The following is a 15,095-nucleotide window of genomic DNA, read 5'->3' on the forward strand; positions in this document are numbered from 1 at the left end:
GGTGGGCCATTGGCGACACTGACATGGCTGGATCTGGGTGGATGCTACCTGTCCCACAAGCTGGCCCAGAAGAGAGAAGCCATCCCTAAACTGGGTGGCCCCAGTCTCCCGAGAACACACACAACAGAGCACAGCTGCCAGGATGACTGACAGATGCTGTTTATTAAGGAAACAGAGAAGGGCAGTTCACACCCGGGTGCGTGGGGTGTGTGGAAAAGTAACAGTATGTCTAGTGATGGGATGGAACATTCTGAAACCCAGAGGTTTCAGAGCTGCCCCACTTGTGGCGACAGCAAACAAGGCCTCTTACTGCGCCACTCGGCCATGTGTGAGGCCACAGACAGGAACCGATCAGAGAGGCATGGCCACATCAGAAAGACAAAGAGGGGCAACCAAGGCCAGCCTGCATCCTGGGACATGGCCACCTGGGCTGGAACAATGGCAGCCCTGGCACCTCTCCTGGGGAAACCCCCAGACTTCCCGGTGGGCAGGGGAGGTTGGAAGGAAGGGTCTCAGGGAAGCGTTCCCGCACCAGCCATCCATCCAACAGGACAGCCGTGGATCTGCAAGGGGGACCCCCAACCACTGTGATGCTGGAGAACCCCCTAAGGCTACACCCGGCAAGTGTGGTGAGGTTGGGGGAAGGAGAAGAGCAACCCCGGGAGGATGGGGACATGGAAAGCTGCAAGCGGCCACAGCACCAAGGGTTCCCCCAAAGTGGGCTGAAGGACGTCCCCCAAGTCAACAGTCAGAGCCTTAGAGAGGGCCCCACTTGGAAACAGGTCCTTGCAGATGTAACAAGCTAAGATGAGGTTGTTCCAGACTGAGTGTGCCCTAAATCCAATGACGGTGTTCTTACAAGACAGGAGCACACGTGGAGACACAGAAGGGGCGGGGGGAGAGGGCGGTGTGGGGGGAGAGGGCGGTGCCAGAGCCCTGTGGCCACAAGCCCGGAGGAGACTGCGGAAGGGACCCCACCCAAGCCTCCTGAAGGAGCAGCCCGCAGGCACCTTGACTTCAGACTCTGGCCCCTGAACTGAGAATTCCCACACCCCTGCGTGCGGTCCTTCGTGGTAGCCCCGGACCCTGATCCACCTGCGGGTCCTGGCTTCCTGCTCACACTGGGCCCACGGGAACAGAGTCTGAAGACGCCCGGAGATGGGGGAGCTGACTCCGGGACTGAAACGACCCTGCAGGTCCCCGAATGATCAGGCCCAGGCCCCAGGCGTGTCCTGGAGCCCTGGGGGTCTGCGCAGGGGCTGCTCCCCGCCGTGCGTGCGCTGGTGCTTGCGGAGGTCGGTGCCCCGGCGGAAGCCCCTGCCGCAGGCCGGGCAGGTGTGGGGCTTCTCGCCCGTGTGCGTCCTGCGGTGCGCGCTGAAGTGTGAGCTGTTGTTGAAGCGCTTCCCGCAGAGCTGGCACTGGTAGGGCCGCTCGCCCGTGTGCGTCCTGCGGTGGATGACCAGGCTGGAGCTCTGGCTAAAGCGCTTGCCGCACTCGGCGCAGGCGTAGGGCTTCTCGCCCGTGTGCACACGCTGGTGCGTGCTGCAGTTGGAGCGGTCGCCGAAGCGCTTCCCGCACACCTGGCACTGGTAGGGCCGCTCGCCCGTGTGTGTGCGCTGGTGCTTGGCCAGGTGCGACGTCTTGCGGAAGGCCTTGCCACACTCGGGGCATGCGTGTGGCTTCCGGACCCCGAGGGGCCCTGCTCTGTCCTGAGGCTGCTGGGGTCTGGTCTGGCCGGGCCCCAGACCCAGATCTGGGCGCGCGTGGGCCCACCCTGTGCTCAGCGACGCGTCCTCCCCGGCGTCCTCACCAGCCTCCAAGCGCCTCCCACGCCCTGAAACAGACAGCACACGGCTGAGGGCTCCACGGGGAGCGGGGAGGGACAGGGACGCTCGCAGAAGGCGGGCAGGGGCACGGCGGCCCATCTGAGGCGGAAGATGCAGGGCAGTGCCTTCAAGGGCCGTTTCCACACGTTCCTCGGGCACACGTCACTCAGAGCTTGAGTCCAGGAGCTCAAATCAGGGGCAGACACTCAGAAACACACAGCAACTCATCCAGGCCTGTGAGGTGGGGCTGTGACGGGCCCGTCTACACTTGAGGACGCGGAAGCCCACGACTCAACAGGGGAGGGACAGGCCCTCCGAGAAACATCCGCCCCCACCCCCACACGGGCCCCTCCGTCTCCACACTGGCCCCTCCTGTCTCCACACTGGCTCATCCAGGAAGCCAAGCGGGGCTCGAGCTCAGGTTCGCCTCGTCCGTACGGCTGAGACGTGACAGAACCGCCGCCCTGGCCTTTGGGGAGAGCTTTTACAGAGAGCCGAGTCTGGCAGCTCCTCAGGCGGTGACACCGAGTGACCACATAACTGTGCAGTTCCACCCACAGTGCAGGCCCAGGAGAGTGAGCTGGCCGGGCGGCACTCGGGACACCCTGGTGGGCCCCCACCTGGCCCCTCATGTCTTCCTTGGGACTGGGCTCCCCGTCACACCTGCGTGCAGCACGGTCCCAGTCGAGTTGGCAGGACTCTCTCCTGCAATCCTGAGGGCGTGCCTCTTGAGCCCCTCAAGCCACCTGTCTCCCCCGACCTTTCCTTCAGGTGGAGCTTAGTCTTGGCAAGCGAAGTTTCACACACACTCGTGTCTTTTCCTACCACCTGTGACTGCTTTTGCACCAGGACGGCAGAGCTGAGGCATCGCAAGGGAGACTGCGTGGTCCCTAAAACCTGTTTACTTCTGGCCCTTTTTGGAAAAAGTCTGCCAGCACTTGCTCTAAGCCCTTGAGCTTGAAGCCCAAAGACACAGTCACCAAAGTCTCAGCCCAGGAGAAGCGAGATTTTCATCTGGGATGCCATCTCCTCGTAGACACCTTACCTGAACTGGCTCCACCAGAGACCTCCCTTGGCCCTGAGGCTGCTTGAGCTGGGTCCCACGGGCCTTCTCCTTGCCCCTGCAAGGCGGTCAGACAGGGCCCAGGTGTGGGGAGTCCTGCTTGTGGGGAAAGAGAAGAAAGGATGTGAATGTGGCCGGGACGGAACACAGGACTGCAACAACCCCCTCCTCGTGAGGGCAAAGGGGTGTCAGGAGAACCTGCGGACAAGCTCAATGCCTCGAAAGACAGAGAGGGAGACGCTGGGCTTCTGTGCAGACTGGCTGCTCAGAGAGGAGGAAGTGAGTGAGGAAACAGGGCCCACGGCTCTCCCTGGCTCTGGGAAGGAAGCCAGGTGCCCCGAGGCGTCAGGGTCTCACCATAACCAAGTGGAAATGGCCAAGAGTCACAACACACGCAGGAGGCAGAGGGCACAGAGAGGTGAGACAGCAGCGCTGCAGACCCAGCAAGCCAGTGTTCTCAGCAACAGACAAGTTTCTTCTTGTTGTGTACACACTTAAGTTTGGAAAAAATCAGGATATAAATGAAAGTACATGATCATTAATTTTCTGTGCTAAGCTGGTCAGGCTACGGTGTCACCGTCTGGTTACATAGCAGGCTTTTTTTTTGTTCCTGGCCACATGGCTTGCAGGATCTTGGTTCCCCAACCAGGGATTGAATTTACACTCTTGGCAGTGAAAGCACAGAGCCCTAACCACACTGGCCACCAGAGAATTCCCTAAATACCAGTCTAGATGTTGCTGTGGAGATTATTTTGTAGATATAATTAATATCTACAATCAGATAACTATAAATAGAGCAGATTGCCCTCCACATTGAGGGTGGGCCTCACCAAATCAGTTGAAGGCCTTAAGAGCAACACTTGAGGTTTCCTGGAGAAGGAATTCTGCCTCCAGACAGCAGCCAAGAAGTCCTGCCTGGGTTTCCAGCCAGCTGGCTTGCTGTTTAAATTTCAGACTTGCCAGCCACCACAATCATGAGAGCCAATTCCTTAAAATAAATCTCTCCATATACACACATCCTAATAGTTCGTTCTCTCTGGAGAACTCCAACTGATACAAAGCAGGGTCTCAACTCCCTTAGAAAACATCTCAGGAAGAGAAGAGGTGTCAAGAGTGGCTGGGCAAGCTGAGAAGGGACAGCACGGGGTGGTGAGGAGAGGCTGCAGACAGCCAGAGCCTGGCCAGGAGAAGCCCTGCCCACAGGGCCCGAGCGTGGTACAGAGGCTGAACTGACACTGGACAACGGCGTGGCGAAGGAGGAAAAGAAGGCACCCAGGACAGCTCTGGGCATCTGCCTGAGACGGGGCAAGCACCACACTGCCCTCACTGCAGGCGGGGGGCCGACAGGACACCCAGTGGCCCTGGTGGTGCAGGCTGCGTGCAGCTGCTGCTTAGCAGACTCGCCAGGGAACAACCCTGACTCACTCAGGCAAGTCCTGGACACAAGGCCCACGAGTTCCTACTGTTAACATCCTCCCCAGGGATTCTTCAGGCCACTAAGGTTTGAGAACTGCTGGACTGGCTCCTAAAGGTGGGGGGAGCCAGGGAAAGTGCTCAACGGGGAGGTGGCCAGGGGCCTTGGGTCCTGGAAACCAACACACACCCTCAGTGAGCCCGAAGGAAGGGGCACCCTCCCAGAGACTCGCCCACTCTGAGACATAGCGCGGCGTCTGACGGCGTCTCCCCACGGCACCTGCATCCTCCAGCAGCACGTCGCAGCTGTGGTCCTGCTGAGCCAGGTCCAGGCAGCCCCACTCCTCCTGGGACAGGTACATGGCCACACCCCCCAAGGTCACCGGCACCTGCGGGAGCGCAGCTCGCTGAGCCCATGCCCCTGGCCCTGCAGGCGCGGCCAGCCTGCTGGGCCCGCCCATCCCCTCCTCTCGTGTGATGACGGAAGGCCCTGCTTCCCCCGCCTTCTTCCCTTCCCACCCTTTCCCTTTCCACATGCTGTTATCCACCCTCCCCTCCGAAGCTCAGCTCAGGCAAGGCTGGACCCTGCTCTTCAGGAAACTGTCACCACTAAGCTCCATGCAGTGCCGCAGGGCCATGGACAGACGCGCTACGGGGGGCAGCTGCGTCTGCTGAGATCTCACCCACTGGAGCCGACACTTTCCAGGTTTACGAGTTAGCCCGCCCTGCCTCAGCTCAAGCCAGGCCCGGGACCCAAATGGGGTGACTGGGGACTTCAGGATGCCTCTAGGCCAGTGGTACCCAAGGTACCTGGGGGCACAGTTAACACCCAAACAATATCCAGAAGAGGCAAATGCACAGAGACAGAGACTGGGAGCTGCCAGGGAGCTGAGGGAGAGGAAATGAGGAGCGACTGCTAATGAGTGGGGGATATTTTGGGGAGGTGATTAAAATATTCTAAAATTTGATTGTGTAAATACACTAAACACTGTATACTTTAAATGGGTGAATTGCATGGTATGTGAATTACACCTCAACAGAGCTGTTATTGAAAACAAACAAAGGAGATTAGGATTCCAGGCCAGGTCTGGGGGAAAATTCTCTAATTTTAACCCTGATCCCAGGAGATTTTAACATACAGCTGGGTTTGAAGCGGTTGCCCGAGCTTACCACTAGGACCACAGAATCCTCCAGCACACACCTGATACTCAGGTGGCATCTGAGAGCAGGTAAGACTTCCCAGGGGGTGAAGGTCTGCCTCGGAAACCCACAGACCTGACCACTTGAGAGAAGTGTGTTCCTAACAAGGGCGTGGGATGCATGGGGATGCTGCAGAGTGGGAAGCTGCTCACCTGGGACCAGGCTGAAAGGAAGGATGTGGCCAGGGCTGCCGTCTCCTGATGCCGTGAAGCTGTTGGGCCTGGGGAGACAGTACAGAGTCACCCACCCATGCCCACAGCAGCAAAGGCTGGACAGGTTCAGCTATCCCTCACGGATGCTCACCTGCAGGGAGCCCGCCCACCCCACAGGCACGCAGGTCTGACCAGCCACACTCCTTCCCCTTTTCCTTCCTGAGTGCAGTGCTCCGCTTTCCTCGAGAGGGGCAGCTACTCACCCCTTTTTGGCCAGAGCGAGGGGTCTCCTCTTGGCCTATGGCTCAGCTGGGCTGGGGGCTGCTGGCTGGAGTCTTGAGCCCCTTCCCCCAGGGACAGCTCCTCTGGCTGGGCTTCCACCTGGTGTTTCGAGAACCACTTCTCTGTCCCATGGGACAGTGCATCATCAGGGAGCAACTCTGGATCCTACAACAGACAGAGATCTGCCCGCCAGCTCCTAGAAGGCTGGGGGTGCCCACAGGTGCCCCACCCCTCATCGTGGGCACCCTGGTCCCAGGCTCTGCCTCATCACTGGGCCGCCTTGTTCAGTCTGACGGCCTCTGCAACCATCCACGTGCCGCCCTTCAGCCAGCCCCCAGGGGGAAGGCCGGTGACCTGGGAAGAGGTCAGGCTCCCAAGCTGGGGAAGGGGAGGCCTGGTCCACTCCTGAAACTCTGCATCTCGCCCTGTCACACCATATCATATTCTCACCCTTCCTCCCTTCCATGAGTGTTCCTGAAAGGACTGAGCCAGGAAGGCCCCGAATCAGCTTTCATCTTGGAAGTCTGAGTTACTGCACTTGTTCCACTTCTGAAGGTCATCTCCAGGCCCTCTGGAACCATCTACCTCCTAATTCCAGGGACGGCGAATCAGACAAAATTGGGTCTCAGAGAACACTGACCGTAACCATACCAAGGACAAGAGACGTCCCTGGGGACCTGTGAAACCAGTGCCAGGGACCCTGTCCCAGGCTTAACATTCCACAGCTCTGTCACCCAGAGATGATGGTGCACGGTGGCAGAGGAAAGCCCGTGCCAGGGACCCCAAGTGCCCAGGCTGGCAGGGGTCTGAGAAGGGCTCCTGAATTCCTGTTGGCCATCTCAAGGCAAGATTTGCTTACTGCATTCGACTCATCTTGTGAGTAACTCATCTTCCCAGTAACTCAGACTTCAGGTTTTTTTTTTTTTTGGTGGGGGGTGGGTGCTGCTCTCTTTTGACAGATGCAAAAGAACAGCAGTGTGCAGCCAATGGCACTGCTACAGGATGAAAGGTGACCTGCAGAGTTTGCCAAGTATCGAGTCAGGAGGACTCAATCTGACCCAAGCAGAAGAGATATGTAAGAGACTCCCCACATTTGCTGAGGAGGAAAGTGCTCTTGAGTGGTGCTCTCTGGAGAACGTTCCATGATGATGGAAGTGTCCCATATCTGCACTATCCTTGTTCAACAAGTAGCACTTGGTCACATGTGACAACTGAGCCGCTGGAAGGTGGTAAAGTATGTCCTACGAATTTATATTTTATTTAATTATAATAAAAAGAAAAACCACACATGGCAGCTACTGTATTGAATGGTACCGCTCTGGAGAGACAGGGGCTTTAATCAGAGCATCCATCAGCACCTGTTCTTTCTTCCTAGAGCTCCTCCCTCTTTGGGAATCTTTTCAACTCTCAAGGTCCAGCCTTAAAAGGCCTCCAGCCTCCCTCCCATCAAAACCTGTGTATATTGGGATGGTGTTAAGGAACCAAACCATATAGCTCAGAAAGGGCGATTGGAACTATAGTGGTTAAACAATAGATGCACACACACTAGCCAAAGCTGGGAAACTCTGCAGCTACCTTCCTCAATGTCAGCCCAGAGCCCACGGGACCTACAAACGCAGACCTCAGCAGCAGGGCCCCGATTCCTCACCTCAGGGCCCAAATGCCCCCCACCTCACCCGCGGCCTCTGCTTCCTGGGCTCCCGCTGCAGCCCTTCCACGAGGACCACGGCCTCCTCACCACTCTCTGGCTGCTGCTCCCGCACCCGGGCCTGGATCTCCCCCGGCAGCACCGTCAGGAACTGCTCCAGCACCAGCAGCTCCAGGATCTGCTCCTTGGTGCGCAGCTCGGGCCGCAGCCAGCGGCAGCAGAGCTCCCAGAGGCGGCTCAAGGCCTCCCGAGGTCCCGCCACCTCCTGGTAGCAGAACAGGCGGAAGAGCTGGCGGAAGGTTTCAGGGCTGGGGTCTTCCGCCTCCAAGGAGGGCTCTTCTTCCCAGCAGTAGTCATCCTCCACCTTCACGACGAGGATGTCACCCTCGAGGATGTCACCCTCCTGCTCCAGGGCGGCCAGAGGCTGGGGGCCGGGAGCGGTCGCCATTGCTCCTGGCGGCCCTTGCCCTTTCCCCGGCCTGGAGATAACGCCTGTCTCTCCCTGCACCTCTGGCCAGACACTGGGAAAGATGTTTTCAGGGCTCTGTGGAGAGACAGTAAACTCATACGGGGTACAGCACAGGGACTGGATAAGCGTCTGCACCCAAAAGCCCCTGCCCTGGCCCCAAGGCCAACTCTCCCTTATTGGCAAAAGAAACAGTTAAAGTAGATCAACCTGTCTGCACTACTAACCCCATAATTCCCAGGAGAACCCCCCCCCCACCCCCAGCCCTGGAGAATTTCTTAATCTCTGGGCCTCAGTTCCTCAAGTGAAAGAGGAGGTTGCTGAGAGGACTAAACAGGATGTTTTAAAAGGGTTTACTTTTTAGTACAGAGCCTGGAAGGCGGTCACAATTCGAGAGTTTTCATTTTCACAGTTTGCCATTTGGGACGAGGTCCCTCGAAAATATAATGAGAATCTGGGACCTCTCTGCCCAGGAAGGCTTAGATTCTATCCCAACCTGAACCCGGATTTCGGGCCCCACGAGCCCCACCACAGCCCCTCTCCTTCCAGTGTCTTGACAAGGTCAGGACTCTCTGGCCGACCTGCTTTCCTGTCTCGCCCCTTCAGCAAGAGGGACAGCTAGGACCGAGGCCGAACATAAACCACGCTCCATCAAGCGCCGCGGACAGAAGCTCGAGCGGGGACGCTGCGTCCGCACTCACCGACAGCACTGCGACTCGGGGGGAGCTCGCGGCGGGCCGGTGCTGCGGGGTGGAACCGGAGTGGGACAGTGGGTACGGAGGTCTCGGTGGTCCAGAAACTAGGACCAGTATCCGCGCATCACAAACCCGAACGCTCGGAAGCGACCATTGGCTGAGCCGCGCGTCGAGCCGGAGAGCAAGGCCGCGAGGGCCGCCCACGGGAAGCATTCTGGGTAACGTAGTCCTCGCACGCTCAAGCCCGCTGTTGAATGGGAATGGGTCTTGGTGGGCGGGCCAACGGGAGGCATTTTCTGTAACGCAGCCCCTTGGCTGAACCTTAGGTTACCTCAGGTAACGCAGCCCTTAGGCTGAACCCTATTGGCTGAACCGACTTTCACGCAAAGAAACGAACTACGGAGCGACTCTGCTCCGCGAGGTGGGACCCGCTCAGTTCACAGAAGCCTGGCGGACTACAGCCCACGGGGTCGCAAAGGCGGACACGACTGAACTGAACTGAACTGAGGCCCCGCGGGATGCACTGTGGGTAATGTAGTCCTCCTCCGGCTAAGCCGCACCCTGGGTTAGAGGGGTCCTGGGAGGCGCTGTGGGCTCCCTGGTAGCTCAGCTGGTCAAGAATCCGCCTGCAGTGCAGGCGACCCCACTTCCTGGGTCCACTGGAGAAGGGGTAGGCTACCCACTCCAGTAGGCGTAGGTGATAGTAGCCCTGAACCTTAAGTGCGCATGTGTGAGTGCTACAGAGGCTACCCAGCTACTTGGCCATTCTCCCAGCTTCCGTTCTACCACTCCCCGCTCCCGGCCTGAGAAAGTCCCAAGGTGGAGGGGACCCTGGAAATTTACTGTTTTACTTACATAGTACTATGTATGTGCCAGGCTCTGTTCTAAACGCTGTGTAATTATTAAATCGGTTCCTCCTTGAAACAAAGGAGGCTTTATTATCCCTGCTTTATAAGGTCAGTAAGCAGAGGTGCAGGGCTTCCCTGGTGGCTCAGATGGTAAAGAACCTGCTGCAACGCAGGGGACCTTGGTTCGATCCCTGGGTCGGGAAGATCCCCTGGAGGAGGTAATGGGAACCCACTCCAATATTCTTGCCTGGGAAATCCCAGGGACAGAGGAGCCTGGAGGGCTACAGTCCATGGGGTCGCCAAAGAGTTGGACACAACTTAGGCAACTTAGCAGCTAAACAACAACAAAACACAGGTGCAGGGGTTCACTGACCTGCCCAAAGGTCCAGCTGGGGTGAGGCTGGAACTCAGGTGTCTTAGTTCAACTCCAGTTTTAGAGGCTGGAAGATGAAGCCTGACAAAATTGGTGCATCTTGGTTATCAACTGCTTATTTCTTCATTTGTCAATCTGATCAACACATATGTATTGTATTGGCCTCTGCTCTGACCCAAGCAGGCACCATGAACAGGAGGTGAACTGGACAGTCAGTCCTTGGTGTCCCTGTGGAGCTTGGAGGAGGGAGGTGGAGGCAGGTAGGGAGCTCTGAGCAGGCAGAGGATCGTGGTGAGGCTTGTGTGCCTGGCGGTGAGTATTGAGAGCTCCATAAAATCACTGACTAACCACCAGACGACCCTGAGTCCTTCAGCGCTGGCATCCCCAGGCCTGGCACCTCCCACTGGCTTCCTTCTTTCCATCCACTTCATTCTCGCTTCACTCTCCATTCTTGCTCACGTTCCACTTCTCCCCCTACAACCAACATCCATTTTCTCTTGTGGCACACAGGCAGAACAAGACGCTGGGCTGCTCACCCCGACTTCTAGGGACCACCTCTGCGGAGTGGGAGACATCTTTAAGGGAAGACACCAGATTTCAGGGCAGCCTCGTGGTGGGGCTTCAAGCAAGGCAGGACCACACGTGCTTCATTTTCCCCTTACAGTCTTGGGCTGCTGGTCAGGAAAGCCATGCTCTTGGCGGGAACCAGAACCAAGATGTGGGGCCGTCCAGAGCACTGGCACTCAAGCTGAGCACAAGCAGCCTGCCATTCTGTCAGCCTCAGTGGGGAGTGGAAAGGGGAAATTTGAACAAGTCACAGAGGTATGTAGCGGGGGGAGGAAGGAGAGAGAACAGGAAGAAGAAGAAGAGAGACAGATGTACAACAGGGAAAAGGAGGAAAACAGAAGAGACACGTTGGGCTCTGTCTGGAGGGGCAGACAGGGGTGGGGACACCACCATCCTCAAAGCTGCCCCACACCTTTCAGTTTCTAACGGCCTCCTGCTTAGCTGCGGGGCCCTAGCCTTGTGTCTTGCGTCATCTCCTCAGGGCCAGATACACACAAGTCAGCAAAGTCCATGTAGTGACCACAGCCTGACTGACATAGCCCTGGTCCTCTCCTCTCTGGGCAGTTTTCAGTGACTATGGCCAATGGAGTTTTAAAGGATACATTTCTACTTTGCCCAGGATTTCTTTCTTAAATCTACTTTGAGGGGGACACACATTCACTCCATAACCAATGCACACCAGTATGGATTTGGACCTACACTGACATACACCCAAACTAGATCCTGGCTCTACCACTTAGTAACTGGGTAAGCCTTACCTTTTACCTCATCTGTAAAATGGGGATTGTCATAGCTCCAGCTTCTGAGAGCTGACAGATGAGATTGAGCTTATAAAGTCCCTCTGATGATGTCTAGCATGTAATAGGTGCTCCATAAACACCAGCTCATGACCTGCAACCATACTGGGATGAAGCCTGCAGGCCTCCAGATTTGTGGATCTCGGATGCCTGGGGCCGTGGAGTTCCTGTAAGAGGTTCACAGTTCATTAAAGTGCCAAGCACGGTGTGGAGTCTGAAGGAAAAGTATTTATTGCTGTACATGTATCTATAATCACATATAATTATGTATAAAGGTAGCTTGTTTTCATAGCATTTATGGCATTTACAAAACAGTTCCACTTAAAATGGCAGCCACAGGACTTCTCTTGGAGAAGGCAGTGGCACCCTACTCCAATACTCTTGCCTGGAAAACCCCATGGATGGAGGAGCCTGGTAGGCTGCAGTCCATGGGGTCGCTAAGTGTCAGACACGACTGAGCAACTTCACTTTCACTTTTCACTTTCAGGCACTGGAGAAGGAAATGGCAACCCACTCCAGTGTTCTTGCCTGGAGAATCCCAGGAACAGGAGAGCCTGGTGGGCTGCCGTCTAGGGGGTCGCACAGAGTCGGACATGACTGAAGCAACTTAGCAGCAGCAGAAGCATAGGACTTCTCTTGTGGTCCAGTGGCTAAGACTCTGCCCTCCCAATGCAGGGGGCCTGGGTTCAATTTCTGATGGGAGAACTAGATCCCACATGCCACACCTAAGACCCAGCACAGCCGAATAAATAAATATTAAAAATAAATAAAATGGCAGCCTCACACTCATTGAAGCAGGCCAACAACTGAGAGCTTCACTCACACATATCCTCCTCTGAAGACAGAGGGGAAGATCATCTTCAGACGGATGGCACACAATTCATAATCACAACTGGGCATTGGTTCAGCTCACACTTACTCCCATGACTTAATTATGGCTGCGAAGAGATGGTCTATGATCCAGCACTCTAAGTCTGAGTCACCTGTGGTAGCAATTTCCCAAAGCCCAAATAACTAAGGACCAACAATTCAGTACAAGGCTAACAGTTTAGCTAATTCTACTGAATTATCTCAGGTCATCAGAGAACTACAGTTTCAAAACTTGATGTGTGATAGGTGTTTTTTTATGGGCTTCCCTGGTAGCTCAGATGGTAAAGAATCTGCCTGCAATGCAGGAGACCCCGGTGTGATTTCTGGGTCGGGAAGACCCCTTGGAGAAGGGATAGGCTCCCCACTCCAGGATTCCTGGGCTTCCCTGGCGGCTCAGACAGGAAAGAATCCGCCTGCAATGCGGGAGACCTGGGTTCAATCCCTGGGGTGGGAGGATCCCCTGGAGAAGGCAATGGCTACCCACTCCAGTATTCTGGCCTGGAGAAGTCCATGAACAGAGCTTGGCAGGCTACAGTCCATAATTCAACTGAACTATATCAGATAGTCACCAGAGAACTACAGTTTTCCAAAACTGATATGTAATTGGTGTTTTGTTATACTTTTTCTAAGGCCTTTGCAAGCTAACAATAAAAGCTAACTTTTTTTAAAGTACTTCCTAAGTCCATGGAGCTCATGTTTTTACTTACTAAAATCCTCATAATGACAATCATGGAAACATCATCGTGACCCACATTTTAGTTAAGTAAACTGAAGCTCAGAGAGGTGCAGAGCCCTGCCTAGGGCCACACAGCTAGGAAAGTGTAAAAGCCAAGACAAACTCAGGCAAGCATGCTTCAGACTCTGCTCCTTAGAACACTCTCCTAAAGGTAAACTTGAATGCCACCTACGTAATTGAAGCTTTGACTCCCAGTAAATATGCAAGCTGTTTCTTGGAAGACTCTAGTCCTGTCCCAAGATTCTCCTTTGAGCTGCCTAAGCAGGGCCCCTCTAATTTTCTCAACACACTAAATAGATCTGCTTGGCATATACTAATGGTAGAGGCTCAGTAACTATTTGCTGAGAAATCAAATAAATAAGTGGGTGGAATTTGTTCTTTAGACACTGAACTCTGTTGCCCAACTTTATCACAAACTTGATTCCAGGACTTCCCTGATGGTCTAATGGTTAAGAATCTGCCTGTCAATGCAGGGGACACAGGTTTGATACCTGGTCTGGTAAGATTCCACACGGCTGCAACTACTAAACCCGCATGCCTGGAGCTAGTGCTCCATAACAGAAGCTACTGCGATAAGAATCCCTTGAGCTGCAATAAATAACCCTTGCTCGCCCCAGCTAGAGAAAGCCTGTGCCCAGCAACAAAGACCCAGCACAGCCAAAAATAAATAATAAATAAAAATTAAAAAAAAAAAAAAAAAACTCTAATAAAAATAAATGGGAAAAAAAAAACAAAACCAAAACTCTTAATTCTGACAATAGTATAAATGGGGGTTAATGGTACCTATTCCCTAGAGGATACTTACTATAATAGAATTAAATGACAGAGTACATTAAAATATTTTGCTCTAGACTCAAACATAGGAGCACTCAGTGAACAGAAATGTTTTGTTATTATTTTCATTAACAGAAAGGATGGAGAATAAGAGTGCTTGCTGTGCAATACTGTGAAATCTCTCCTTGGAGTCTGGCTGTGTTTTGGTTCCATCATGAAATTTTAGACACACAAGAGGATTCATCAGTTAACAGGGAGGCAGGAGATACCATTTACACCTCGAACCACCCAGCATTTGAAACTGTCTGTCTTTCCTGAAGTCAGCAAGTTAAATGAGAAGCAGATGAGTGGCAACAGGTGTGCAAAGCATGAAGGATGCAAAGGATGCAGCATCATGAAAAAAGGCTGGAGTCTGGAGGAAGAAAGGGACTCAAGGACCACCAGGCATGCTTGGAAATCCTCACCCGTGGAGATGTAGTCAAGTCTGGAAAGTCTCCTGTTCAAGGTCGGCTCAGTTGTGGCTCAGGACACGGTGATGATTCACATACTTCTCTTGGGAAAAACACAGTGTTAGCGTCTGCTGGGCTGCCATAACAGAGTACCAGAGACAGGGGGCTTAATCAACAGACATTTATATCTCACAGTTCTGGAGGCGGGAAGTCCAAGATCAAGGTGCCGGCAGCTTTGGTTCCTGGTGAAGACTCTCTTCCTGGCTCATGGATGGTGCCTCCTCTGTGCCCTCACTTGGTGGGAAGAAACGGCGCTCTCTTCTTTAAGTATTAATTACCTCCTATAGACCCTGTCTCCATATACGGTCATGATAGGGCTTCAGGGTGAGTTCTGGGGGTCACAGTCCAGTCCATAACACACAGAACCCACAAACACCACCAGCCCCTGGAATGGAAAAAGTCCCCCCTCAGACTATCACCCACTCCGGGCCTGGGGTCACCTGCTCAAATACCCACAAGGGTCAGAGAGGAAGGTAAAAATGGGCTTTTGACACAGATACTAAACATTCTGGAATATTCTTGCTTTCCACAAAGACATATGTGCGCTCCCATTCTCCCATTTTTCTTTAAACATGTCCCTCTTGGGTTTTCTTCTGTATTACTGTGTGTGAGAGTGACCTGAGTGTGGAGATTTTCTCTCTATAAGAAACATAACAGTGCCAATGTGGCAGATGAAGCAGATACAAGGCCACTGGAAGCAGCGGGGGACACAGGCCCAACACTGCCTGCCAATTTGGTCACTTCCCAGAATCTAAATATTTGGATTTTTAGGTGAAAACTCCCAAGTTTAAATGCAGACTCAAAATGGGATTAAATCCTGTGTGAGATAAACCAAACCCACTAACACATTTCTGGGCTGTTTCTGGCACAAAGATG

General features: G+C 54.3%; 1 protein-coding gene across 6 annotated transcripts; it reads right to left on the reverse strand.

Moving 5' to 3' along the window:
• Nucleotides 1-143: 143 nt before the first annotated feature.
• Nucleotides 144-14,262, reverse strand: ZNF500 (zinc finger protein 500). Of its 6 annotated transcripts, XM_070460775.1 has the most exons (10): nucleotides 14,175-14,262; nucleotides 11,292-11,497; nucleotides 9,967-10,047; nucleotides 8,752-8,992; nucleotides 7,613-8,128; nucleotides 5,918-6,101; nucleotides 5,655-5,722; nucleotides 4,583-4,691; nucleotides 2,872-2,985; nucleotides 144-1,834 (listed from the first exon to the last, which is right to left on the reverse strand). In XM_070460775.1, exons 4-10 carry the CDS (start codon nucleotides 8,956-8,958, stop codon nucleotides 1,209-1,211), a joined length of 1,824 nt encoding a protein of 607 aa, XP_070316876.1. In that variant the 5' UTR covers nucleotides 8,959-8,992; nucleotides 9,967-10,047; nucleotides 11,292-11,497; nucleotides 14,175-14,262; the 3' UTR covers nucleotides 144-1,208. The 6 variants fall into 6 exon arrangements, with proteins under 6 accessions (XP_070316876.1, XP_070316874.1, XP_070316877.1 ...); XM_070460773.1 differs by lacking the exon at nucleotides 11,292-11,497; XM_070460776.1 differs by lacking the exon at nucleotides 8,752-8,992.
• Between the last annotated feature and the right edge of the window lie 833 nt (nucleotides 14,263-15,095).

The sequence above is a fragment of the Odocoileus virginianus genome, chromosome 33 (assembly GCF_023699985.2).
Source record: "Odocoileus virginianus isolate 20LAN1187 ecotype Illinois chromosome 33, Ovbor_1.2, whole genome shotgun sequence".
NCBI classification, from domain to species: domain Eukaryota; kingdom Metazoa; phylum Chordata; class Mammalia; order Artiodactyla; family Cervidae; genus Odocoileus; species Odocoileus virginianus.